The sequence below is a fragment of the Tachysurus fulvidraco genome, chromosome 20 (assembly GCF_022655615.1).
Source record: "Tachysurus fulvidraco isolate hzauxx_2018 chromosome 20, HZAU_PFXX_2.0, whole genome shotgun sequence".
Taxonomy (NCBI): Eukaryota; Metazoa; Chordata; class Actinopteri; order Siluriformes; family Bagridae; genus Tachysurus; species Tachysurus fulvidraco.
This window is the reverse complement of record NC_062537.1, coordinates 7,848,829-7,876,261: the sequence shown is the minus strand read 5'-3', so window position 1 is coordinate 7,876,261 and position 27,433 is coordinate 7,848,829. Positions and strand designations below refer to the sequence as shown.

The 27,433-nt window shown below is 41.1% G+C and overlaps 1 protein-coding gene across 18 annotated transcripts in view; it reads left to right on the top strand.

Annotated features, from left to right (window-relative positions):
• nbeaa (neurobeachin a) overlaps positions 1-27,433 on the top strand; it is a 167,262-nt gene that overhangs the window by 83,286 nt on the left and 56,543 nt on the right. For all 18 annotated transcript variants that reach the window (XM_027138236.2, XM_027138270.2, XM_027138279.2 and 15 more), the window contains exons 5-13: positions 1,078-1,199; positions 3,308-3,434; positions 7,513-7,632; positions 8,961-9,107; positions 20,204-20,401; positions 20,993-21,126; positions 22,651-22,759; positions 22,877-23,029; positions 25,448-25,616. In XM_027138236.2, the coding sequence (XP_026994037.2) occupies positions 1,078-1,199; positions 3,308-3,434; positions 7,513-7,632; positions 8,961-9,107; positions 20,204-20,401; positions 20,993-21,126; positions 22,651-22,759; positions 22,877-23,029; positions 25,448-25,616 (1,279 nt within the window). The remainder of the gene's footprint in view (positions 1-1,077; positions 1,200-3,307; positions 3,435-7,512; positions 7,633-8,960; positions 9,108-20,203; positions 20,402-20,992; positions 21,127-22,650; positions 22,760-22,876; positions 23,030-25,447; positions 25,617-27,433) is intronic.

Below are 27,433 nucleotides of genomic sequence, written 5' to 3'. Positions count from 1 at the left end.
CAAAAGTATTCACACCCCTGACCCGTTTTCTCAAAGTACTAATAACACACTGAAATTTCATTCTGGATTTTATTTATTTTTATTTTATTTTAAGACAAATAAAAAAAAAATTATCCCCATGCTGTGGAAGCTCCCAGTTTATACCAGTGAAAGAAATTGCCTTAACGAGGACACAGTTACCTTACCATTGGCATCTAGCTGTGAATTATTAAGGTTCTGCCACATTGTCTGCATACAGTCTCTGCTGTTGAAGGCTCATTAGTCTGCAAATCTGAAGGGAACTGAAAAAAGAGAAGACATTCTCCAGAAGTTAGAGAGAAAGTAATGACAATGCATAGATTAAGGTAGAAAGGAGTACAAAATTCCCTTCTGAGCAGGGCCATGATCCTAAGGCCAAAGCAACATTGTTGTGGGTTATGAACAAAAAGGTAAATGACCCACAGTGGCTGTGATCTTAATTCCATTGAGTGCTGCATGGAGGGTGTATTTTTGTAGCCCAGTCTGGAAGTGATCACTCCTCTGGTTCCCTCAACAAAAAGCCAACAGGATTAGCTTTTGGGTTATTGCAGAAACTTAGCACTGTGACCAACAAACCTTTATGAAACATTACTTGTTTTTGTTCAACTCTTTACAGATGAACAGAACTTTTCTAAATCATCATGAATTAAAAAAAAAAAAAATTTAAAGCTAGGCTCTAAACAAACTACCCTATGGTCACATGACTTCATCATGGCCACCACTTTCTGACAACTCTTTATTTATTTAATAATCATGTCCAGTCCATTCTGCATTGTGCTTAGATAGTCTGAGATAGACTCCAGGTTCTTCATGACCCAATAGGATAAGCTGTGTAGATGGATGGATGGATGGATGGATGGGGTTGTGAATACTTTTGAAAGACGCTGTGAAGGGAAGACAAATGAAAGGGATGTTCTAGACGTACGTTCTCAAGTAATCAATCTCAAGTGATGAGTCTTGGATTCTAAATGCTACATGTTGAGTATTGACAGTACCCTGGTGTTGTGTTTATTTCTGTGTGTGTTTTGATGCTTTATACATAATGGCTTCTCTATCTAGGCCATTGCTTTGCCTCCCATTGCTAAGTGGCCTTACCAGAACGGTTTCACTTTCAACACATGGTTCCGTATGGACCCTCTGAACAACATCAATGTAGACAAGGACAAACCCTACCTATACTGGTACGTACTGCTATCCATGACTTTCCTGGTCTAGGCTTCTCATGATAATTGTAAATCATTGTATTAAAATATAAACACTGCTGATCTCAAGGGTCGGAACCTGTATGAATGGACCACACACATAAGATTAAAGCATACTCTCCTGCTCGGCCTCAGAGGGCCTGCTGTTCATTTTATCCAATGTCAGGCTATATCTGTTGCTACTAAGAAAAGCTCTGTGCTAGAAGGTGAAACCCATCAGTTTCTTGTTTACTACCTCCTAGTCCCTGTATATTAATACTGACCTTTTTATTTAATTACACTGTTGCCTTCAGTTAATTTCCTACAAGTAAAATAAATAGCTTAATTAGAAAATAAATAGCTTTATTATAGAAAATAGCTTTATTAATGTGTGAATGTTTGTCCACATATATCACATATTTAAAGGTAATCTTATATATTTTCACAATGTAAAGACAGCCTACACTCGATTTGTTGGCTGGTTATTGAGTTCATTCAGTTGTGAATTTGATCATTTATTATTTTATGATTTTGCCTTCGGTTTATTCTGTCGAAAAGACAGGATTGAGATTTTCTAATTCATTAGTGTATTAGCTTATATTGATTAACAACTCGCCCAGAGGTCCTTGAGCCGGTGTGTACAATCATTAGAGGTAATGTAATGATTTTAACCTTATTTATTAAGAACTGGGTTTGAGGGGTAAACAATTACACTTTTCTGAAATGCAGTATTGATTCAGTCGTGCGTCATGCAAAATATATAAAAGCATGATAAAAGTATGTGTGTGTGTAAAAGAGAGAGAGAGAAAGAATTCATCTTCCTACATTAACATTAAAACCATTGACAGGTTAAGTAAATATTTTGTTAAACTCAACAAGTCAGTTCTCAAAGTTGATGTGTTGAAAGAAGAGATGGACAAGTTTAAAGATCTGTACAACTTTGGCAAGGGACAAATTGAGATGGTTAGATGACTGGATCAACACTAACTGGACCTCCAAAACAGTAGGTCTTGTGGGGTTTTCCTGGTAGGCAAACAGTGGTCCAGCGAAGTACAAGCAGTGAGGAAACTACAGGGTCATGAGTGGCTGATTCCATTCTGGAATCTATCTGATTCCATTCCACACAAGAGCTACTATAACAAAGTGCTGAAAAGGTCATTGCTGGCTATGACAGAAGCATGTCAAAACACACCATGCATCACCAAAAGCACCTACAGCTGGCATATGAACATCAGAACTCAACTATGGAGCAGTGGCAGAAGGTGGCCTGGTCTGATAAATCACATTTTACTTTACTTGTTGTGGATGGCAGTGCCAATTATCTGGGGAAGAGTTGGCACCAAGGATGCACTACAGGAAGAAGGCGAGTGTGATGCTCTAAGCAATGTTCTGCTGGGTAATCTTGGGTTCCACCCACCTAAACATTGCTGCGAAAATGATAAAGCGTTCAACTTATTGACTTGGCCTTTAAATTCCCCAGATCTCGATCTGATCAAGCACTTGTGTTGATGTCAGCTTCATGAAGGCTCCTTCTCACAACTCAAAGGACTTAAAGGATCTGCTGCTAATGTCTTGGGGGGGAGGAGAGGGGTGCGGTGAGGGTTAACTGTATGGAGTGATGGAGGGAGGAGGAAGAGGGGGGGGGGTTGGAGAGAGAGGGCAAAAGAGTGTGAGGGGGGAGAAAGAGAATGAGGAAGGGAGGGAGAGACAGTGAGAGATGGGGGGGGACTGGGGGTAGATCAAGGGAGAAGAAGGGACGGTGTAGGAGAGAGAGAGAATAAGAATAGAAATAGCTCTGATAGTCTGTCATCTTATCAACAGAAGGCAGCAGCTTCTCCTGCACATGTCCTCCATGCTGTGATACTGTTCTGTGATACTGTTCAACTCCTCTGATCTAATCCACTCTGAGTTCAGATCTAAGGTGTGGACTCACATTTAACACAGGAGACATGATTTAGGCTCGTAATAATGATTTGCTGATGATGTTGGTCAGCTGGGGAACAAACTGCATCTAGAATTTATTGGGAATAAAAGTCCAATGTGGTGGTGATCTGAAATGTTTTAAAAACTCTGTGTACTCTTCCCACTCTGCACGCATTCTCTCCTAGTTTCCGAACGAGCAAAGGGATCGGATACTCTGCTCATTTTGTGGGGAACTGTCTGATCGTGACGTCGCTAAAGTCCAAAGGCAAAGGCTTTCAACACTGCGTGAAATACGACTTCCAGCCCAGGAAGGTGAGACGTGTCCACTCTGTAACACCTTAATGTCCTCAAAACATTACACTTTCTACCGTTGTCAATTTTTTCCATAAAAAATGTTGGTTGAGTCGTTGGAGAAAATACATTTTCCCTAACACTATTAATACTGGTCTATAAAATACACAGCATCTTACTTCTCAGGCAAATACTCAGTGACTGAAATAGGTGCTGCTGTGGAGATGTGCTCTGGAGCTTCACTGTAGATAGCAGCAGCTTATAGCTTAATAGATTTTTTTTTTTTTTTTTTGGGAAAATATAGTTGAGGTCATACATTTTCATAAGTCTTACAGAATCTGCAAAATGTCCATAAGACACAATAAGGGGTAGGGGCCTTGTTCAAGGACCCAACCGTGGCAGCTTGTCAGTGCCGGGGCTTGAACCCTGAGCCTCTGATCAACAACCCAGAGCCTTAACCTCTAGAGCCACCACTAACCCCACCCACCCACCCCCCACATTCAACTATATGATTTTGAGATGAAACTTTTTACACTAAGAACAAGTGAGAAACTTTAAATCAACTTTGTAAACATTCAAACAGGACAATCAGCATAAATTATTTATTGTATGATTTATTTATAGTGTTTTCATTTTGTCTGAACAATGTAAATATCTCCCAGAGCTTCTGAAGGGCAGTACTGCATAACAAATTAAATATGAAACGCAATATTTTATATTTCAAAAGTTTACACCCCCCTGAATTTTTAAAGTATCATGTTGCCCTCTGGAGCTGAATGTGGACTGAATATGCAGAAGTTGCTGGAGAAGTAAATAATGTGCAATTTATTTTTTCTTTCACTTTTAACTGTCTGATAATCTGTTGTGTGCAGTAGCTGATCAGAACAGTACTAAGCTTAAACATTTAAAAAGGTGTTGTTTTGTTATCCTTTTTATTAACCTGTTGTAGATTTGTGAAGCATACAGTTTGACTTCAGCCCAGTGTGAAATTTACAGTACCTCTTAATCAAAGCCCTGGCTGTCAGTCACGTAACCCTGAGTTAAACCCTGCGTCTAAACACTGTCCTCTAACAGGAGGAAATGCAGGCCCTCATCCTGGGCTTAAATTATGTAGCACTCACCACACAACCCCAGGGTTTCTAGGTAGAACAAAAATGGTGAAGTGTCTGTCTCTGTCACAATCCAGCCACTGTTTAGTGTTCATTTGGATTAGATTCATCTTTATTGTCAGTGTACATGGATACAAGGCAACAAAATACAGTTTTACATACACACATACAAAACTCATAGGGAATGTTTCTGAATACACAGAGATTATATACAGTGATATACTGCAGTTCTGAGGGGTTCATCAGGTGTGGGGCATGGTGGGGTGGGGGTAGTTCAGTAGGGAGTCGCTGTGGGGTAAAAGCTGTTCCTTGGCCTGCTGTTCTTGGACTGCAGGCATCTGAAGCTCTTTCCAGAGGGTAGGAGGGTGAACTGTGTCCTTGACATCTTACATTTTTTTAAAATTATTATTTATTTTTTTATTTTATTCATAATGACTACACTGATGTATGATCTGTTTTGTTCATTCTTATTGATCACATGAACATTTCAGATAGGAAGCAGCACTTGAGCAGGTCAGAGTCATTAGGGTTAGATTTTCCAAAAGCTAAACAGAAAATATTGATCTTAATCGAATCATGAGAATAAATAGATATGAAGGTGTTAGAAAACAAAATGAGAGAGAGAGAGAGAGAGAGAGAGAGAGAGCTAAAAAAGGACTGAAAGACAAGTGGAACAAATGATTTCTCAATACGGAAGAAATGTGTTCATTCAATACAAAAGTAAAGATTTTTCTGATTTGTAATGAAACGGGGACATACAGTAAGCAAGAGCTTGCGCGCGCACACACACACGCACACACACACACACACACACACACACACACACACACACACACACACACACACACACACACACACACACACACACACACGCACACACACACACACACACACACACACACACACACACACACACACACACACACACACAGGGAGCTTTAACAGTGCACTCAATTTGTACAAGATTCTTTTTTTAAGAATTAAAATCCTGGTTAATTTTCCCTAAAGCTGGGACATAGTGAATGGATCCATCTGGAGTGTTAAATCAGACACACATATGTTCTCACACACACGCGCACACACACACACACACACACACACACACACACACACACACACACACACGCACGCGCTCAGAGAGAAGACCTGGCAGCAGTGCAGGTGACATGCTGGTGTTCACACTCTACCTCTCAGCACGCCATGAAGGGACTGCAGCTGGACAGGAGACTGCACTTACCCCAAACCTCTGCCGTCTCTCTCTCTCTCTCTCTCTGTCTGTCTGTCTCTCTCTCTCTCTCTCTCTCTCTCTCTCTCTCTCTCTCTCTCTCTCTCTCCCCAAATCAATTACAAAATAAGGGTGGTGCAGAAACAGGAGAAACAAAATGAAGAGCCAAAATGAATTTGAGCACAATGCAGTACAACACACTGCCTGATTTCTCTTGGCTTTCTCATGCTTTATCTGGTTTCCCTTTGAGCCGAGCAGCTTTCCGCCTCAGAGTCCAGCCACACGCATTGTTCAGTTTGAAACGAATCTTAAACAAGACAGGGACTTTAGGTGTTGTGCTTTCTGCAGATGCTGCTCTGAGGTAGAGAACAGAGTCTTGCAAGACTTCCCAGCTTTGACAGTCAGAATCACACACACACACACACACACACACACACACACACACACACACACACACACACACACACATACACACACACACACACACCATCCTGCTGGTGCAGGCTGGTGGATTGTGCGCTCTGCTTAACAGTGAAGCTTGCTCACCTAATTAGTGTGCTACCTTGTCTGGCAATCAGAACCGCTCCTTGTGTGTGTGAGTGGGTGTGTGTGAGTGGGTGTGTGTTGGGGGGGGGGGTGTTTGGGGTTGGGGGTGAGAATGCTAAAAGCCACAATGCTCAAACTAAAGCTTATATAAATTCAGAATCAATTGAAAAAGAATGTGTTTCTACTCACATCAGGTGCTTCGTCTCAATCTGCTGCCATTGTAAACTTTCTGTTTAAATACGAGTGGCCATAACATAACCATCAGCTCGTATATCACCATCCCACAGCGGCATTAAAACCCACAGCACGCAGGCAGGTTTTTTTTTCTGTAATGGTGTAATGGGATTAGCTCTTCAGCATGCTTCATGCTGCATACATATCATATGAGAATAAAAATAAACAAGTCTCACTGGGAAAAACATCGATGTTGCCCTCTGAGAGTTAATTCTGAGTTTAAAGAGCTTCCTGCCAACCTTGATTTCTCAAACCAAACCAGGAAGTGAGGCAGCTGACAAACTAAGCTGGGCAAGAAAATCAAGTCATAAAATAAAGTCAGGCTTTCGAAAGTAGTCCTTAAAACACAAAGTGTTCGCTGTGACACCACTAAAAACTGCACACTAATTACACTCTACACTGTAAGTGTTTGGACTCACAGCTGGTACTGCAGACCGTTATGAGCTTATAGAAGCATCCCACAAGGTCCGTCCTAATCTTTTTAAAATGGTGACCCTTTGTTTAGCAGAAAGATGCTTCTGCAAGTCATTATGCAATGCCCACACAGTTGAGCACAAGGAAAGGAAAGGAGGTTGTGGAGCATTGGAGACTCCTTAAAACACAAGTGCAAGAATACTGTATACAGCATCACATAATGTTTTAAGATCTGATACCATGTCAAAATGTGTAAGCTTTCTGCATGATCATCAGGATTTGATCCAAGACCTTCTCAAATTAAAGGAGGCAGAAACACACGTTCTTTGAAACAAGAAGCTAAAAGGAAGTACTTCAGCAAAATGAATCATAAATCAGGTTTCTATCCATCACATAATCAAACAAAGAAGTTGTTGTCAAGTCACATTAACGTCTGGAATCCAAACAGCTCTGACACAATGGATGAGACCTGTGAAAGCTGGTGAGGCTTTTAAGGTGTGTGAAATGGAGCACTGTCTTGTCTTTGTCCTTCTCTACATTGCCCTCATGTTGTCTCGTTGCTGTTTTGCAGTGGTACATGATCAGCATTGTGCACATCTACAACCGCTGGAGGAACAGTGAAATCCGCTGCTACGTGAACGGCCAGTTGGTGTCTTACGGCGACATGGCCTGGCACGTCAACACCAATGATGTGAGTGTCTTCACTCTGATTAGCGCCTGTACTCTAGATAAGTACTTCTGCCTGAGGATAAAAGTGAACCAGCAAAGACAAAGAGTAAAAAATGATGGCCTTGATTCTGCTGCAGCAGGGAGTGATAAATCAGTACTATTTTGTGTGTGTGTTAGTGCAGGGGTTCCCAACCTTTTTTGTGCCAGGGACCGGCTTATTCATAAAAGAAAAATTCCAGGGACCAGTTGTCAATTTTAATGCCTCAATTTTAAGATGCATGGTTTGGAACATATCACTGTGTAAAACAGTAACAGCCTATCATTTCATTGCATATAATGAACATGGTGGCAACAAACTTGTAGGAATATACTGTACCAATCTTTTTAAACTTTCAGACCGGTTCACAAAATGTTTCCCCTTTCTCCCATACAGTTAGGTCTACTTCAAAAGCAACTTATGCAGCACTCACTCACTCACTAATAGCAAACACACAGTGATTTCAGCCAATAAGTTTTAAAAGTATAAAATTAGAGATTAAGCTATTTCAAAAAATACCAGACTGATGTTGAGGATATCAAAACTTGCCGCTGAGCGTCCAACTCACGTTTCTTTCGAAAAACTCCTCCGTTTTGTCTTTGAGAGTTGGGTGTTTGGTGGTTAAGTGCCGCTGACGTTTTGACTGCTTCATTGCAGTTTTTCACCAACAATAACACGCACCGCATTTGGCGCCACGGAATCGCCTGTTGTCGTAAATCCATACCTAATGTATGAGGTATCGTTTTTACGATTGAAGCTTGACTTTTATTCTCTCTCGCTATTTTCGAGTTGGTCATTTACTTTCCTTTTACCAGAACTGCCCACAATGAAATTAGCCGTTGAAGTTTGCTGAGGCCCGCTCATCTCTCCACATACTTCGGTCACGTCAGGTGCACCGCGCTTTTTTTGCAGTCCGTTCAGATACGACACGTTGCTAAGCAATCGCAAGGCGCTCAAAGAAACACATTTTAATTTATTTATTGTTTATGTTTTGGATTAAATAACATGACATGTCATAGCACTTAAAAAAAGACTATTATTATTATTATAAAAAAAAAATTCTTGGAATATTTCAAGACCCGGTACTAACTTGTCCACAGACCGGCACTGGTCCGGGGACCGGGGGTTGGGAATCACTGTCTTAGTGTATTTTGTGTACATGTGATGTAGCCAAGAGTGAAAGCACACAGGAATAGAGTAAATTCAAAAGGCTCCACAGGAAGCAGAACCGATGCCCAGATAAACCGACACTATCCATTTCATCTCCCACCTCTCTGTTTTCCGCCTCTTCTCCCCCCCTTTCTCCGCTCCAGAGTTATGATAAATGTTTCCTTGGCTCTTCGGAGACGGCTGATGCCAATCGGGTTTTCTGCGGTCAGCTTGGGGCAGTGTATGTGTTCAGCGAGGCACTTAACCCAGCGCAGATCTTCGCCATTCATCAGCTGGGACCTGGATACAAGGTAACACACCTGAAACGTCTGCTATCAGAATTATGACCTGCTCTGAGATAATGAGTTACTATATTACCATATTAGGATTAAAAATTATAAAGAGAATATTGTTGATGTATTTAAATATTTAGTAATGTTATCTGTAGGGGGCATTTACAGTCAGGTCTATAAGAAAGCGCGCCCTTTGGAACTCAATGGTTTTACGTATCTCTGAGCATTGCATGGTCTGAACTCTGGGTGAATTTGCTGCAACGTTCAATCTTGGCAACTTGAGTCTAAGGGTGCTTTCACATCTATAGTTCGGTTCATTTGGTGCGGGCCAAAAGCAAAAAATGATACATTGTAGCTTTTTAGCAGTTTTGGTTCCTTTTCACACCACACTGATCGTTCTGTTCCGCACCAGTTGAACCAAAATGCAGTCATGTGATAACATCCACATCACTCATTGGCCACATGTCTTTGAGCGTATTTCCTAAAATGCTTCTTGATTGGTCAGAATAAACGTGCGGGAAATTTCAACGAAACTCCGGAAGTAAACAAAAAGAGGAAAATACAGCATACAATTGACGACTGACAATTCTGTTCGTGGTTGTAATCTACTACATCGCTTGTATACAGCATTCTATGCAAAGTCTTAATTTTCAGAATGAAGTGCGGATGCGGCTTGAAAATATAATTTTAATGCACCGCAAACGGCAAAGACGCATCGCAAGACACTTCAGGAGGCGGCAGCATTACTGTTGCGAAACTGTGACATGCTCATCTTCCGAAAATATTGCCAACGACCCACTACGGCAGCTGGTTTAGTCCAATAATGCGCAAAACTCACAGTTATGTCTATTCGAACTCGGACCGTGTTCTCACCACAAACGAACCGTACCAGAGTTCGTTAGAAAGCGTACCGAGGCCACCTCTTCAAGGAGGTCTCGGTACGCTTGTTTGGTCCGCTTTTGGTGCGCACCAGAGTTTGATTGCTGCATTCTCATCTGCCCAAATGAACCGCACCAAATGAGCAATCGAACTCTGGTACGATTCAACCGAACTAAACAAGGCAGGTGTGAAAGCACCCTTAAAGGTCTTAAATGTTTAACTCTTGTGAATAATCTTTCTCACTGTAGAATGATGAACTACAAATTGTTTGGAAATGGCCTTAAAACCCTTTCCAGATTGGGCCATTAACAGCAGCTGATGTCTTTCTTCTTTGCCATTGCGTTAACACACCTGAATGCTCCACGGTCGGCAAATTGCCAAAGATACTTACAATTAATCAAGGGCATTTGATTAACAGCACCTAGCTGCTACTACCCTCTTAATTCCTATGGAAGCAGTAAGGGTGTGCTTATTTTTTTTTACACACGGCTTCTCCATTTTTGCTTCATTTTTTAAATAAATAATGCCATGGTGTAGTGTCATGTGGTGGTCTGTTCATCTGAGGTTCTATTAAGCTCATTTTAAGACATGCTAATTTTTTTTTCTTGAATGTCTTCAAGAACTCAACAGGGTGTGCTTTCTTTTTTACCTGACAGTAAGCCCACAAGCAAAGCAAGCGGATACAGAGTTTACATGACGCAGCGGAAAAAGTGGCGTGTGTGTACCTCAAGTGACCTTTCATTCAGTCCACATACTGTAGATAGGACTGAGCTCCAGAAGCACTGTTAGGAACGGAATAACTGTTCGCATCTTTTTCTTTCTGCCAACTCCTAAACTTACTGTACACAGTAAATATGAAAAACATGACAGGAGACAACAGCACAGTGAACAAACAGCCTATTTGAGTTCGTTCCAATTCCCACACTGATTGGTGTTATTTCTGTACAGACAAATTGCTCTGCAGCTACAGTACATGAATCATAACATTGTTGGAGATCAAAAATTTTAAACACAGTGTATTTGAAAGAACGTGATTTGGGTGGATTTCTGTTGAACTGCAGGTAAAAGTGCACATTTGGAGCATAAATGGTTGTTATTTAGAACTATAAAGCTTTAGAAACATTTTTCTTATTACCACATTATTTTGCTCAGTAATAATTCATCTACTCGCACTATAGAGAAAATTCATATGGTTAAATTCTATTTACAAACATGTTTAACTCTAATCTTAAGCTGAACATATTCGCTAGTCTTCACCAAGGACTTGCTTAATAACTGCTAAAATTGTGCATATGAAATGCATGAGCTGTGAAGATATTTTATACAGCAGATAGTTGGCACAGATCTACTGCTCAGAACGTCCTTGTGCCACAACTGTTTTTAGGGAGAAAGACCGGTTTCTCCGTTCATATTTGATCATCTACGTAATTCTGTAAAGTTTACACTGTAGGTAACAGTCCTTACGAACAGACATGATGTGGAGGTTTACATCACATTGGGTGTGTTTTCTGTGTGAGACTAAAGTGTGGCCTGATGTCAGATCTCTCTAAATGAAAGCAATGAATATTATATGGTCTTTTATTATTGTCTCCCTCTGGGATTATTCTACCAATCACCAAACTTTGTTCTTTTCTTAGCGGTTACATATTCAGGGCAGCACTTTCACTTTTTTACACAAACAAAAGTCCCAGTCAGATTGCAGCTTTCAGCACAGTGCACAACATCAACATCCTTACTTTTTTGGTATTTCAGGCAATATAGCTCTTCTATTCCACTCAAGACTGCAGGGTCAGAAAAGCTGTCCCGAAAGGGAGCACAGGGTCATAATTAAATCGAGCTTGAGCAATCATTTTTCCTAAAAAGGATTTTTAGTGAGTGTGTCTGCGTGCGTCTGTCTGTTTAAACTGATATTTCAGGAGTTCATGTTCCTGCAGTTTTATGGACCAGGATGTAATGAGATTCAAATACACTGATATCAACCTGCAGAAAGGTTTCAGATGTGTGTAAAAGTAGCATTATTACTTGCCGAGGTATACAGAGATACTCATTTTAGCTTAGGATCATAAGCAGAGCTGTAAGATACTCTAGAACAAGTGGCATATCTTTTGTCTATGTCCTGGACCACTTTGGCAGCCTAGGTAGATTCACACTAGGTAGATTCACACTAGGTAGATTCACACTATAGAGTGATGATGCACTGTGATCAGATACACACATCAGTAGATGCTCTGGAATGAGAGGCTAGTGAGGTTCTTGGAACTGTCCATCTGGGACAGCAAATTCAGTCAGAACTTCGTGTGTGGTGAGTGAGTTTGTGGTCTTCTGGTTAAACAGAGGAACACATCAACCAGCTTGAACTAAGGGAAGACGATCTAGCCCCTAAAAAGTCCTGTCATTGCCAAGTATTTGTCTGGTCAGAAAAAGTCATGACCCTCAGCTATATCTTGCATAAGAGCAGCATAGGACGAACTGCTCAGCCTCTAAGATCTCATAAACTCCTGAGATCTCCTCACTCTCTACTGGCATCTTTCTACTGGGGCTGTATAGTGGTCTGATGGTCACACAGTTACGAGCATCAAGTGGATGCATAGTTAAGGTAGTGCTTGCATCCAGAGGAGTGGTTTCTACACCTGGGTGTAGCTGGACCTTTTTGCCAGTGGTAGATCTTTCTAGTGGTAGATGCACAAGCCAATGACTGGCATCCACACTGATTATACCCATTTCCACCTTTGCCTCTGATCTGTCCTATTGTACAGAATTCAAAAACCACAGAAACTTGCTTGTGGTCTTGAGATGACTTATAAGACCTTGGTTCCTTGCTTTATGGGACAGATGAGGTGTAATCAGACACTTACCAAGGGAACATGAAGTGGCTTATACATGAAGGTTCTATGTTATTTTTTTTGTTCTGCTTTCTGATTCCTAACTTTGCATCATGTGACCCTGGCACACAAGGCCAGTTCCATCAGGACAGGGCAGATTGCACTAACCATATTTGGCAACATCTAACCCAGGTTAGTAGAGCATCAACCCATATCCTGCTCCAAAGGACCCAAACCAAAGAGGATGTCATTACAGTCTCATACAAAGGGGTCAACTTCTGCAGAATGGAGGTATAGATAACATAGCAAAATAGATATCATATTGCCAGGGCCAATCGAGATCCTTCCTGCTGAGACCTCAGCTTTAAAGTCATTATCAGCCTGGACAAATCTCCAGATTTGACCCAGTGAGAATAAAAAAGGCTATGATGTGGAGAGAATGTTCACTTCAACCACTGAGCCTCAGATTCATGGCCATCCAGCTAATTTAGCAGGCTGAGCAGTGAGTAACACATGGTATGTCTGGGGAAAAGCACTCAACCATGCTAACAGCATGTTAGTCACAGGCCTACTAGTTGATGTGGAGTATTAGGAGACATTGCCAAAGGAGAAGGCAACATGGGAAGAGACAGTATTAGGTAAGTGACACTAAAATCATATATGCTGCCGATGAACATGGGCTAGCAAAGGTGTAGCATTTACAAGTATTTGTATTTTTTTCTTTTTTATTCAGTCTGTTCAATCTTGGCTATTCTTTCTCTAAAGCCTTATCTGCTGGAGGCTTTCTCTTTCTTCTTTCTCTTCTCCGGCCCATTCGCAATCACAGGTGTCTCCTTCTCATTACACGCTGTTTCATCCATCTGATTGGACAACTTCACTACTCACTCGGCTGATAGGAACTGATTGCTGCTGAACCTGTGTTCCTCAGTGAATGTGCGAGGATGAGGAGTGAAAAGGTCCTGTCATTATTGATCGAACAATTAACGGCCTTGTTTCTGAGGGTAGCAGGTGAAATTGAAGCCATTAGTGTAAAAATTCCTTATTTAGCAGAAATTAGGCAGAGCTGAAATTCTATTTTATTCTGTGCCTGTGTGAAATCGAATGCTTTCAGAATGTCTTTAGGATCATTGCAAATTATATACAAATGGTCTAGATTAAATTTCTCTCAGCTTCTCTGTTCACAGAAATGTATTAAAGAGATTTATTAAAATGCAAAATAATAGGTTGTGGTGGTTGTTTGAAGAAGCGTGATATCTAAAGTGGGGGTTTTAGCGAAGACTGTGACGATATAAACGAATGTGTTGAGTATTTATTCAACAAGGAACTGTTAGGGAGCCATGCAAGGATGGAGCAGGATGGCATCTTGTATTGGTGCTTTGTAAGATACAATTTTATCTTTTTGACTGTCAAGTAGAATATCAGAATATTATGATGCCCTTGTATTAGTAAAATCTCTCTCTCTCTCTCTCTCTCTCTCTCTCTCTCTCTCTCTCTCTCTCTCTCTGCCCACCCCCCCTCTCTGCCTGCCCCCCCCCCTCTCTCATTCTCTGCCTGCCTCTCTCTCTCTCACACACACTCTCTCCCTGCCTCTCTCTCTCTCTCTCTCTCTCTCTCTCTCTCTCTCACACACACACACACACACACACACACACACACACACACACACACACACACACACACACACACACACACACTAGGATGTCCTTCATTCTCTGCCTGGGTTTTTTTAATTATTCAGAAGCAGAATAATGCTGCATTGTCTCTGACGGCTGCTCACACAAACCACACAATCGCTTCAAACGGGCAGAAGCTGTACATTATTCATAATGTGTGTGTGTGTGTGTGCGTGTGTAGTGTCTTGTAGCCAGGCTGTAATACTATGTAATGGCAATAACTGACAAGTTAGCAATGCTCGTGTTTGACAGGTAGCAATGTGTCCTGTTGGAAAGGATCAAATATTTAAAAGCCTAATTTAATTTCACAGCTTGTCTAATCATATTAAATGATATTAAGTATATTCGTCAGAAGGAGAGCTTCAGATAACAACGGATAACCAAAACACTGATTTGAAAACCAATTTCAGAAGTTTCCTGAGGGATTAAAAAGGAATAAATGTGTCTTCCCGAAGCTACTGATTACAGCTTATTGTTTGGATTTGTGTTCAAGAGAAACTAGCCGTGATTTAGTAGGTTAGGAGGCCACATTTGTAGCATTACAAAGACTTAGGTCTACTGTCATAGGGGACCGATGCATATGAATTCCTTTTCCTTTAATTAGCTAAGGCCCTGAATATGGCTGTCTATTATATTGTACTGTTACAGAATGATCATTAGTAGTAGCACTGTGATCTGTATTACTCACAGAAAATGTATTAAAAAATACTCATGCGTGTCGCTGCTGCTTTACATTTCTTAAGAGAACCAGGAGTTATGTAAATATACGCTAAAAAACTCCCTGTTCGGTACATAACGATTGCTCAGTACGTGTTCTAGGTTTGTAGGAAAACATGCATGTAAGGAATGAATTGTCCTGTGAGCTCAGTGTGTGTTTGTTTTTTTTCTCAAATCTTTTTCCTTTTGAATGCATTTCTTAACAACTAATCAACAGGAACTCGGTTACTAATAACTGGCACTCTGCTCTGTTCATAAATAATAACCTCTACATGTTTAATTACCTTAATACTCTTCCTTTTCCTCTCCATGACTGATAGCTGTACTGTACTTTTTTACCCTAAGCCATTAAAAACCAGTATATAAATGTGATGTTCCCTTATAGACACTGCTTTACTTTAGAAACCAGAGTTTTTCCCAATCTGATCTCACTTTACAATCTTCTCATACAAAGGATCCCATACTGGCCAGATTACACAAACATTTTAGTTTAATTACTAGTATTTGTTTACAGATTAATGAGGTTTTAAATAACTTTATTTGAGAAGCACTATTTGGCAACCCTGGTAAAACACATGCTGTATGTAGGTGAGTGAAGGGAACTAAGTGCTGTAGGAGTTTCAGCCTTCAGAAAGAATAAAGCCAACATTACACCACTTCGAAAGCCTCTTTAAAGCAGGTCTGAATTTGTTTTTAATATTGAATTTATTTTCTCACCAGCAAAATGTTTCTGAATGGTGTTTTCATGTTCTGTTGGGAAATGTGACTGATAGTGATAGTGGCGTTATTACTTGTGGCTAGTAAAGATTTCCGTTAGTGATGTATTTTTCGAGACGATGTCCGCAACTTCCTGAAGCAACTTCTGTTTTGTAATAGCACACACCTCGCATCTGTAGGCACACTCTTTCTGTTCAACAGGCACTATCACATAACGCTTCTAGCTTTAGGGTTTTATTTGCCACATTCCAGCGATTGTGTTGATCAATAGTTAACGTGGTTGGTGTTTTTTATTAATAGGTATTCTCTTACTTTCATACTAACCTGGTGCTCCAGCGGCAGCATCCTGCACTCTCACCACCATGCCCTGGGTTTGATTCCCGGGCACTGACCCAACCCAGTCACTGAGGGGTTTTAATCTCAGTGCCAGTCCCGACCCTGGATAAAACAGGAGGGTTGCATCCAGAAGGGCATCCGGGATAATATATACGATTTGACAATATATACAATTTGTATGTACACATGTGCAATTTTGAAATGTGCATTTGAAGTAAACATAAACATTCAGACAGTACATACATACATACATACATATTGTCTGAATGTTTGTTTACTTCAACCGCACATTTCACAATTGCACATGTGTACATACAAATTGTATATATTGTATATTATTTGCATATGTATATTTCATGCTTATTTAAACTGCACATTTCACACCTGTAAATGTGTACATACAATTTCATCTATACTACATATGTCATTCTGTTACACTGTGGAGATTGTCACTAAAACAAATTCCTCGCATGTGAAAACATGCCTGGCAATAAAGCTGATTCTGGTTCTGATAAAGCTGTGCCAAAATCAGACTGGAGGATTTGCTGTAGTGACCCTGAACAGGGAGCAGCTGAAATAAGAACAGCAACAACCTCCTCTATGTATGACAAAGCACACAGAGCTGCGCTTTTGTTCAGCTTGCAAGCAGGAGTTGTACCAGAGTTCTTATAAGTATGAGGAATGTCCTTGATGTTCCTTTTCAGGAGCCTCTGAATATAGATTACCATCACGGTCAGATAATGTAGTACAGAAGTCTTTGTGAAAGCAGCCCGTTACATTAGCATCAATAAATAATTCTGAAAGGTAGAATTCTGATGATGAATCTAAATTCCACAATCCGTAAGAACTTACAGAATTTGCATGCGATTAATAGCTGAAAGACAATTAATGATGATGGAGATACTGGCCACTCATGACCACGGAAGCTGTCATAAACACAAACTTTTGTGATTTCAAAATGCAAGTCTTAAAAATAGCTGACAGCAGTGACATACAGGGACAAAGATTTTTCCCATCTGCTGCCTTGTTGCTAAAACGTTTGTCTGCTTAATTTGTCTACAAATAATGATAGTGATCTGAATTCAGTGCTAAACACCAGCACGTGCTAATGCTGTACATCAAGGTTGAAATGAAACCCAGACATGATGTAGATCGTAACTGAATTGTCAGCAGCTCTACAGACACAAGATGGAATGCTGACCAACAGGAGTGGCTTTAAATTGCTGTGAGATGCAGCAATGTTTAAGTGCTCGTTATATCTAAGTCTGACATATTGTACCCCATCACTCAGGGTAAGAGGTAAGAAGCAAAACTCTTCTGTTCTGCCACCGAGGTGGTGGAATGAAGTTCCCCAAGATATCTGAACTGCTGAGTCACAGGCTATCTTCAAATGACGGGTGAACACATTTAGTTAGGTGGATGTCATCCTGAGTCTGTAACCTAGTGTACCAGTGTTAATGTATTCATCGCTAGAGACTTCAAATCGCTTTTGTACGTCGCTCGGGATAAAGGCGTCTGCCAAATGCTGTAAATGTAGATGTAAATGTAATGCTTTATTGGATCTTTATATCGTGACTGTGCTATGCAGTGCAACATATTCATCGTTTATATTTGTAAGTTTATGATCCAGCACTTTTAACTTCATCACAAAACAGCTGTGTAGACATCTGGAGACGGATTTCGAGTTATTAAAACAAAATGTGTGAATCCATCACAGTGAAAGAGTGTGTGTGAATGTAAGTCCTTGTGTGTGTCTGTCTGTCTGTGTCGGCGTGTCTGTTAGTCCCGTGTGTGTGTGTGTGTTTCCAGGTCCATGTTTCTGTGTTAGTGTGTGTCCATGTTAATGAGGACGTTATGGGAGATGAGGTCCAGATGTCTGAGCAGCATGTGATGTCTAAGCTGGATTTAAGTTTTTATGGTACCATGTGGTGGAGGTGTGATTGAAGTGACCTTGTGTGTGTGTGTGTGTGTGTGTGTGTGTGTGTGTGTTCATTTCGAGTTTGGACCTAATTTTGCTTTCAGAATGGAAGTGGAGAAGACACTAGACCTAGACCTTTTCATTCACTGATCCAGATGTTTTTACACACCTGCATAATGATATAGCCATATTTCATGTACATCACCATGTCTGTTCCGGACTTTTCTCAGGCTGGTAAAAAAAAAACAAGCTAGAATAAACTAAAATGGGATGTGTTCAGTGATGTCTGTAAGGAGGCCAGCGTTCCCCATAGGTAATGTTGGATTAGAGATTAGAATCAGTTTCATCTGTAAACTTACAGACACTGACTTGCATATACACAAACACACACACACACAAAGAAGGAAAAACAAAGAAAGGGGGGGGGAGCGATGGAGGGGAAGAAAGAGTAATGTAAAAACTGCTGTACAACATGGACAGTACACTATGATTTTGTGCTCATAAGCAACCAAGCAAAATGTTTTTCTCAGCTTTCTACATTTACATTTACATTTCCAGCATATGGCAGATGCCCTTATCCAGAGCGACTAACTTTTTTATTTCATTTACTGTATAAATACATTTAATTATTAAGGGTTAAGGGCCTTGCTCAGGATTGGCAGCTTGGTGGACATGGGATTCAATCTCACAACCTTCCAATTGAACCATAACCAGTAGGATACCAAACACTCACACACACACACTCTCTCTCTCTCTCTCTCTCTCTCTCTCTCTCTCTCTCTCTCTCTCTCTCTCTCTCTCTCTCTCTCTCTGTGAGCAACTGAGCAAATCATCAGAACTGTATGCTCATTATTTAGAATTTATGATGATATGGTGATATGGTTATTTTGAATGTTGTGCCTTGTGTAGTGTGGAAACGATGAAGGAAGGTTTATAATACCTCCACACTTCTACACACACACACACACACGTGTTACTGTGCATAAATCTATATACAGAATAAATCAGTAGAATGTTAACACATTGAATCTCATGTAACAAATTTTTTGTAATTGTCCCTACAAGAGAAAATGCAGCTCGTTTACAACCTGCCTCACAATCTGGTTCATCAATGATTTTTCGGTTCAGGAGGAAAAAAAATGAGGTGAAGCAGTTTTGTTGATTCGGTGTAATTAGCAGAAGGTTACCTTTTAAAAACTGGCGTCTTTTATAGCCACATGGGATTGATGGCTCCTCAGCTCCGTGCTCTATAGTATCAGAGACGTAAGATGATAGGATGTTGTAGGATTTACACGTAATACGACGTTTTCCTCCTTTTATGCCGTTCGTCTTAACGACCTGACAGGGGTTGTGCAGAGGCAGCTGATCTGTGCGCCATTAGAGTCACGGCATCTCCACTGCTTCATTAAGATAATGCACTCACGCATGTGACTGTGCTGTGATTTAGGCATTAAAGCAGCTTTGTTACGTTCCACTGCAGCAACACCCACAAAGACCCAAGAGCTTGAGCTGATATTTAATAACCTGTTCTTTTCAGTGTTATTACAGGACTGCATGGAGAATACACTGATCTGTAAATGCGCTACAGTCTTAAGTAAAAAAAACCCCAAAACATTGTGTCTTTGAGTCATCGTTTCATTCGAAACGGTTCGGGTTCTTTAGTATTTATCTACCCACACATTTTTTATACAAATTTCTTCCCAGTTCTACATGATGTCCACATCCATCTCAGAGGACTTCTACCTCCTTAGAGAGGTTCACTGCTTGCTGTATCACACGAGGACTCAGTACAGATTCAGCCACAGAAAGATGAATTTTTATATTTCTATAGAAAATTGATGCATCCGTTTTTAAAGAAATGTAAATACAATTGCTGTCACAAAAGACAGGATTTATTACAGCTCCTTTTTGGTCAGGTATCTCCTACAGCTGAATGTGAACTTTGTGCTGTATACTCTACATAAATATTTTGAGTAGTTGCATGTTTAGGATGTCATTTGCTTTGAGTAATAAATCTTACTAAAGCTTCACTTTCTCTGTCGTTCTCCACAGAGCACCTTTAAGTTTAAATCAGAGAGCGATATCCACTTGGCTGAACACCATAAGCAGGTGTTGTATGATGGGAAGTTGGCCAGCAGCATCGCCTTCACCTATAACGCAAAAGCCACAGACGCACAGCTCTGCCTCGAGTCATCACCCAGAGAGAACGCCTCCATCTTCGTGCATTCGCCCCACGCCCTCATGCTGCAGGTGAACACACACACCACACCGTCTCAGTCCAGCTCCAGCTTACTAACAGGAATGTGGAAGACTCGGGTGGAACAAACTTCACGCTGGATTTGATTTGTTATAAGTTGCGCTGACTTACTTTCTGCATGTAAGGGTTGGACAATGAAACTAAAACTCCTGCTTTTAGACCAGAATAATTCATTAGTATTATTTAAGGCCTTCTTTTGCAATCAATGCAACATGAATATGTGTTGGGAATGACAGACAGAAGTCCTGCATTATATCAAAGTGCCTGAATTATATCCAGATCTGGTGACTGTTCTGCAGGCCATTTGAGATGTTCACCTTCACTCTTATGTTCTTCAACCTATAGTGCACACGGTCCTCCAGAATGGCTTAGCAGTGACACTCACACACAGAGTAGCATTGCTTTATTAACCCGAATCGCTGCAGGGTCTCATTGTGGATTTCCTCCAGATTCTCTGGTGTCCTTCCTCCTTCTGAATGTAGGCTATTATAAACGAGAGGTTCTCCCTTGGTCTGGCGTACTGTGTATAGGGTGGTTGGACAGCACTGAGATGTCTTAACGATTGCGTCGTTGTGTGTGTGTAGGACGTAAAGGCCATCGTCACCCACTCCATCCACAGTGCCATCCATTCCATCGGGGGCATCCAGGTGCTGTTCCCGCTCTTCTCTCAGCTGGACTACCGGCAGCCCAATGACAGCCCTGTGGAGACCACCGTGTGGTGAGCACACACACACACACACACACACACACACATACACACACACACACACATCCTCTGTCTTCTCCTCAGCTTTTATAATTTCATCTTCACTGTTGTTTGCCTCATAATCACTACCCGGCTGTTGTACTGCACACACACGTACACATGATCACACAGTCATGGCTGGATGATATGATCAAATTCAGTTCCATGCAGTTGTCTCGCTGCTGTGTTCCCTCAGCTTGCAGGCATAATCAGTCCTGGATCTGTAGTACCACTGGCAGGCATCATCAGTCCAATCCAAATCTGCAGTGCATCAGTGCAAAGCCTGTGGCCAGCTTTTTTCCCAGTGCAGGAAAAACAAGCTTCATGTAAACGTGGGTTAGTGCCGCCATCCAGCCGCTTTGCTGTGCAGCGAGCTGAGAGAAGCAGAGGAAATAGAAGTAGAGAGGGAATGGAAAGGCGAAAGCAAGCTGCTGAAGACTTCATCATGACTTTCTGCATCAAGCGCATCATTCAGCCGCAGCGCCTCAGCCCATCAGCGCAGCAATACCGCCAGTGGGAAATGATTCAGCGAGTGAGTTAGCGTGTCCATATCGATTGCTGCTGAGGATCAGTTGTTTCACTGCAAGCTATTTCTGGAAAAGAGATTACATGAAAGCAGAAGTGGCAGTAATCAGCGTCTGGTGTGATGTTATTCGTTCAGATATTGCTTTGGAAGATACGCCTGCGAGGTGACTGGCTGTTTTATGGTAGACTTATACACAACATTGTGCTCAAGCAGGTTTTCATACATATACAGTACACCACTATGTTCTCTTTCAGACGTTTCATCTCACACAAACATGTCACAATCTGCAGCCATGTCACGATCTGGTGTTATTGTTTTATTTGGAAAAACATATGCTAAAAATGTTTAACCATGTTTAATGGTTAACGTTTAAAATGTTGCACAACATACTAACACTAATGATCTAATGAGTGTTGGTGTTTCAGAAGCAGGGTTTAACTGAAACTCTAGTTTATTCATACAAAATCTGCATTGCTTGTAATATCTCCTCATAGATCCAGAGTGTATAGTGTATCATCTTAAGCAACGTTTCCAATTCAGCAGCGTATATACGCATCATATCATACAAGATGATGGAGAAGCAGTCTGTTCTCTTTGCCCTTCATGGAGCCTGTCTGACAGAAGCACACGCGTCCGACTGTCTGGGTCCTACCTAATAGGAGACGGATCATTGCACTCTGTTGTCTTTACTCCCATTAGTAGTCGCTGTGCTAAGTCACTAGAAATTTGCATCAAGTTTAACTTTACTCAGATTTGCAGGACATTCCCAGTGTAGTCGACAACGTTTGACATTGTTCATGTTGCCAGCTCTCACATTGAATGCTTTCTGGTCACTGTGTCACTGTATGTGTGAACATACTTAGCTTTACATGGAGTTTCTACAAGTGTGTGTACATGAGCTTTGGTTAATGATGTTAGGGATAGAGATGGAGTCCTCACAAGGATAGTAACACTAAACTGTGTGTGTGTAGTGCCACTCTCCTGGCTTTCCTGGTGGAGCTGTTGAAGAGTTCTGTAGCCATGCAGGAGCAGATGCTGGGAGGAAAGGGCTTCCTGGTCATTGGATATCTTTTAGAGAAGGTGAGATGCTGTAATAAAGCAGTATTAAAAATGCTGTGTCTGTTTTATATCACTGAGTTACATCACTCATATTATCTCTCTCTCTGCCTTTCTCAATCTGTCTGTCTGTCTGTCCAGTCCTCCCGTGTGCACATCACCCGAGCTGTACTGGAGCAGTTCCTCTCCTTTGCTAAGTATCTAGATGGCCTCACACATGGAGCTCCTCTGCTAAAGCAGCTGTGTGACCACATCCTGTTCAACGCAGCCATCTGGATACATACACCCGCGAAGGTCAGAGCACAGAATCCAAGCCAAACTCACTGCCCTGAGTAGGGGGTGAGCTCAATGACACAGCTAGCAGATCGTGATATGGCATTTCTACAAATATATCATATGGCTCTCAGTCTATAGGTTTGCTAAAGTAAAAGGCAGTTACAATAAAACTTAACCAGTAGAAAACATAAATGATCCAATTTGCGGTTGTAAATTTTGAGTTTAAAATTGGGAATCAACGTTTTTTTTCTTGTCAGTTTTTCTTAACATTCTTAAAAATGAACAAAAGCTAAAACGAAAGAGTTGGCATTACCGTTCCAATACATGCATGTTTGTTTTTTATTACATACAACAATTCATTGTTGAAAATAATTACATTTTAAAAATAGAAATTATTACTGTTATCAGTTATTTTTACTGTGCACATTTTTATTTATTTGTCAACACAGAGGTTTATAGTCACTACGTAGTTTACTTACCCAAACACCAAGCGTGTTTTATTACAATCACATTATAAGGTTCTGATTATAAGGTATTATAATGATCATTGGACAGTTCATGGCATTGGCAGGAAGGAATTAGAGTTAAATCTATAATAAATTCAGAAATGATGCCGATTTATAAACCGCACAAAAGCTCCTGGTTACACAGCTTCACTCAGATGAGGATGGCTTCCCTTCTGAGTCTGGTTCCTCTCCAGGTTTCTTCCTCATATCGTCTCAGGGAGTTTTTACTTGTCACTGATGCCTCTGGTTATAGTGGATAAATATTAAGTTTAAGCTTTGTAATTTTTAATATTAAAATGTTTATATTTCTGTAGAGCTGCTTTGAGACGATGTTAAAAGTGATATACAAGTAAAATTGAATTGAGTTGAATGAATATACAGCACGTGCCTTCATTTGGTGTTGAATGTAACACTACTGAAGCGACTGGGGGCAGCTGCAGTGTTGCTTCTGTTTTTTGTGCCTTTATCTCAAATATAAAGAGAAGTCATTAAACAATGATTAGAGATATTTCATTCTTAATAGTCTCAAGAAACTTAGAATCTACTAAAGCTGTTAAAAAGAAGTTTGTAGCTTTCAGACTGAATGCAGACATGAATGTTTAAATGAGGTTTACGCAACGCACGGATGCGTGACTGCTGCAGCTCAAGTTCTCAATTCCAATGAAATGTTGTCATTCAATACAGATACAGCCACACAGATGGATTACTCTGAATGACGGTGTTGAGCAGAGGACAGTCAGTAAACCTAAACTGTCTGTTGTGTCTGTGTGTAAAAGTGCTATACTTATGGAAGGCTGTAGTCGCTAATAGCAGCACGTCTCTTACAGTATGACCATTGGGATATGATTAGCACACCGTAAATAAGATTTCAAGATCAGTACATTTTGATTCGTTCCGTTCACATGAAAGATTAAAGGGTAAAGTATCCACAGTATCACAGGAGGTGTAGATTTTGCAAAAGTAGAGAGAAAAGAGAAACATGATCCATTTGTAGCTTGAAGTATCAGTCTCCTTGTGCAAGCTTTCCAAATTAGGTTTAAGTTCATTTATAAAAAGATTTAATCCTAATAATAAACTAGGTGGAATAATACAAAGCTCAGAGATGTTCAATGATGACTTGGCATTTCACTGCAGGCATGTTACATAACGTGTGTGTGCGTGTGTGCGCGTGGGTGTGTGCATGCTATATGGAACGGAATGTGTATATATAATGTGTATATATAGTCGGGTCTATAAGTATTTAGACAATAGCACAATTATTGCATTTTGTTTCTCTACACCAGCGCTAATTAAGAGATAGGAGATGAATCAGATGGTTTTTAGTACGAATCCCAGGTCCAAGCTGCCATTGCTGGCCCTCAACACTTATTGCTTAGTTGTATAAAATGCAATAAAGATGTAAGTTGCTGTGGATAAGGATGTCTGCCATAAATGTAAACACATAAATGAAGAGTAAAAGAAGAGTGTAGAGAAGGAAATGAAGGGCTCATGATCTAAACCATACCACTTGTCAAGTATGATGGAGGCAGTGTTATGTCATGGTACTGTATGGCTGCCAGTGGAACTGGGTCACTGGGTTTTATTGATGATGTGGAAGATGATAGCAGGATGAATTCTGATTGTATAGAGCTAAACTTTCTGCTCAGATTCAGTGAAATGCTGGAAAACAGATAGGACAGCACTTTAAAGTACGATGGAGAATTGCCTTAAAACACACAGCAAAGGCAGACCAAGAGCCTTTTAATGCAACAATCTGAATGTACTTACATGGCCGAGTCACTCACCTGAACTCAAGCTAAATAAAAGCAGTAACCACAGTGCTTATTATTTTGTCATGACTAATGTGACAATAATGTTGAATGTAAGCTATAATCTTCTAAAGTTTTATGGCTGTGTGTATGTATGTGACATGCTTTTGACTGTTCCTCAGGTTCAGCTCTCTCTGTACACTTACCTGTCAGCTGAGTTTATTGGCACGGCCACAATCTACTCCACTATACGGCGAGTTGGCACCGTGCTACAGCTCATGCACACACTGAAGTACTACTACTGGGCCACCAACCCACTGGAGAGCAGTGGCATCACACCTAAAGGCCTTGGTGAGTATTCAAACACACATGTTAACACAAACACCCACCCATGGTGACACACCTGCACCTGTAAACAAACACCCACCCATGGTGACACACCTGCACCTGTAAACAAACACCCACCCATGGTGACACACCTGCACCTGTAAACAAACACCCACCCATGGTGACACACCTGCACCTGTAAACAAACACCCACCCATGGTGACACACCTGCACCTGTAAACAAACACCCACCCATGGTGACACACCTGCACCTGTAAACAAACACCCACCCATGGTGACACACCTGCACCTGTAAACAAAAACCCACCCATGGTGACACACCTGCACCTGTAAACAAACACCCACCCATGGTGACACACCTGCACCTGTAAACAAACACCCACCCATGGTGACACACCTGCACCTGTAAACAAAAACCCACCCATGGTGACACACCTGCACCAGTAAACAAACACCCACCCATGGTGACACACCTGCACCTGTAAACAAAAACCCACCCATGGTGACACACCTGCACCTGTAAACAAAAACCCACCCATGGTGACACACCTGCACCAGTAAACAAACACCCACCCATGTTGAGACACACCCACATCTGTAAACAAACACCCACCCATGTTGATACACACCCACACATGTTGACACGCACCCACACCTGTAAACAAACACACACCCATGGTGACGCACCTGCACCTGTAAACAAACACCCACCCATTTTAACACACACCCACACCTGTAAACAAACACACACCATTTTGACACACAAACACACATTGGTAAACAAGCACTCAGACACATTGCCCCACCTGTAAAAACAGACCATGCATGATGACACACACCCACACCTGCAAACAAACGCACACATAAACAACATAAAAAAGACATGTTTCATGCACACCACATATAAACACACACATAAACTCGTACACCCACTAACACACATCCACATATAAACACATACCCAAACACACACAAGCAACTTCACATTCACTAATGCAAACAAGCATCCACTCAAACAAACACTCAGGCAATCCCCCCCCCCCAAGTAAACGTACACGTTAACCCACATATACACACCTAACCCACATATACACACCCATATAAACACACATACAATTAATCCACATGGTAACACAGGAAGGAAAATCACTGGCATAATTCAGTGTTATCTAAACACACACATGCCAAACCCACAAGTCTACAGCTTTTACTGCATCAGTAGTTCAGTGTTTATTCAACTATTCTTAAATGTCTTTTAGCAGTTTGCATCTCTCAGTTCATTACTCTTTCATTCAGTCGCTTGTTCAGAACTCTTCCATCACTTCCTTTTTCCACTCTGTTAGACTCCTGTGTGTATTTCTCTTCATCACTGCACCTCCTGACTTCATCACAGCTTCATGTCTCCATCAGGATGTGCTTCATAGTGACACTGATGCAGCACTGACTCAGGATAATGATGTATTTCCAGAGAAATGCACTTGATTTGCGATCAACTGTTGTGAAGTTCAGAATAGTGCAGAAGTATAAGGGATTGAACAGAGCAGCTGTAATACCTGCAGAGTGCTAATGAATGCTGTTCCACTGAAGATCAGTCACTCGTGAGTGTTGATCATTAGGTATCTGTGTGATACGGCTCCGCTCCCAAGAGGTCATTCGATTAAAACCGCATATAATTACTGATGATTGTCGTGTGTGTGTGCGGGTACACACTAATGTGACATTCAGGTAAATGTGGGACTGTGTGCGTGTGTGTGCATGTTTGTGTGTGTGTGTGTGCGCATGTCTGTGTGCGTCTGTGAGTGTATTTGTAAATGCGTGAT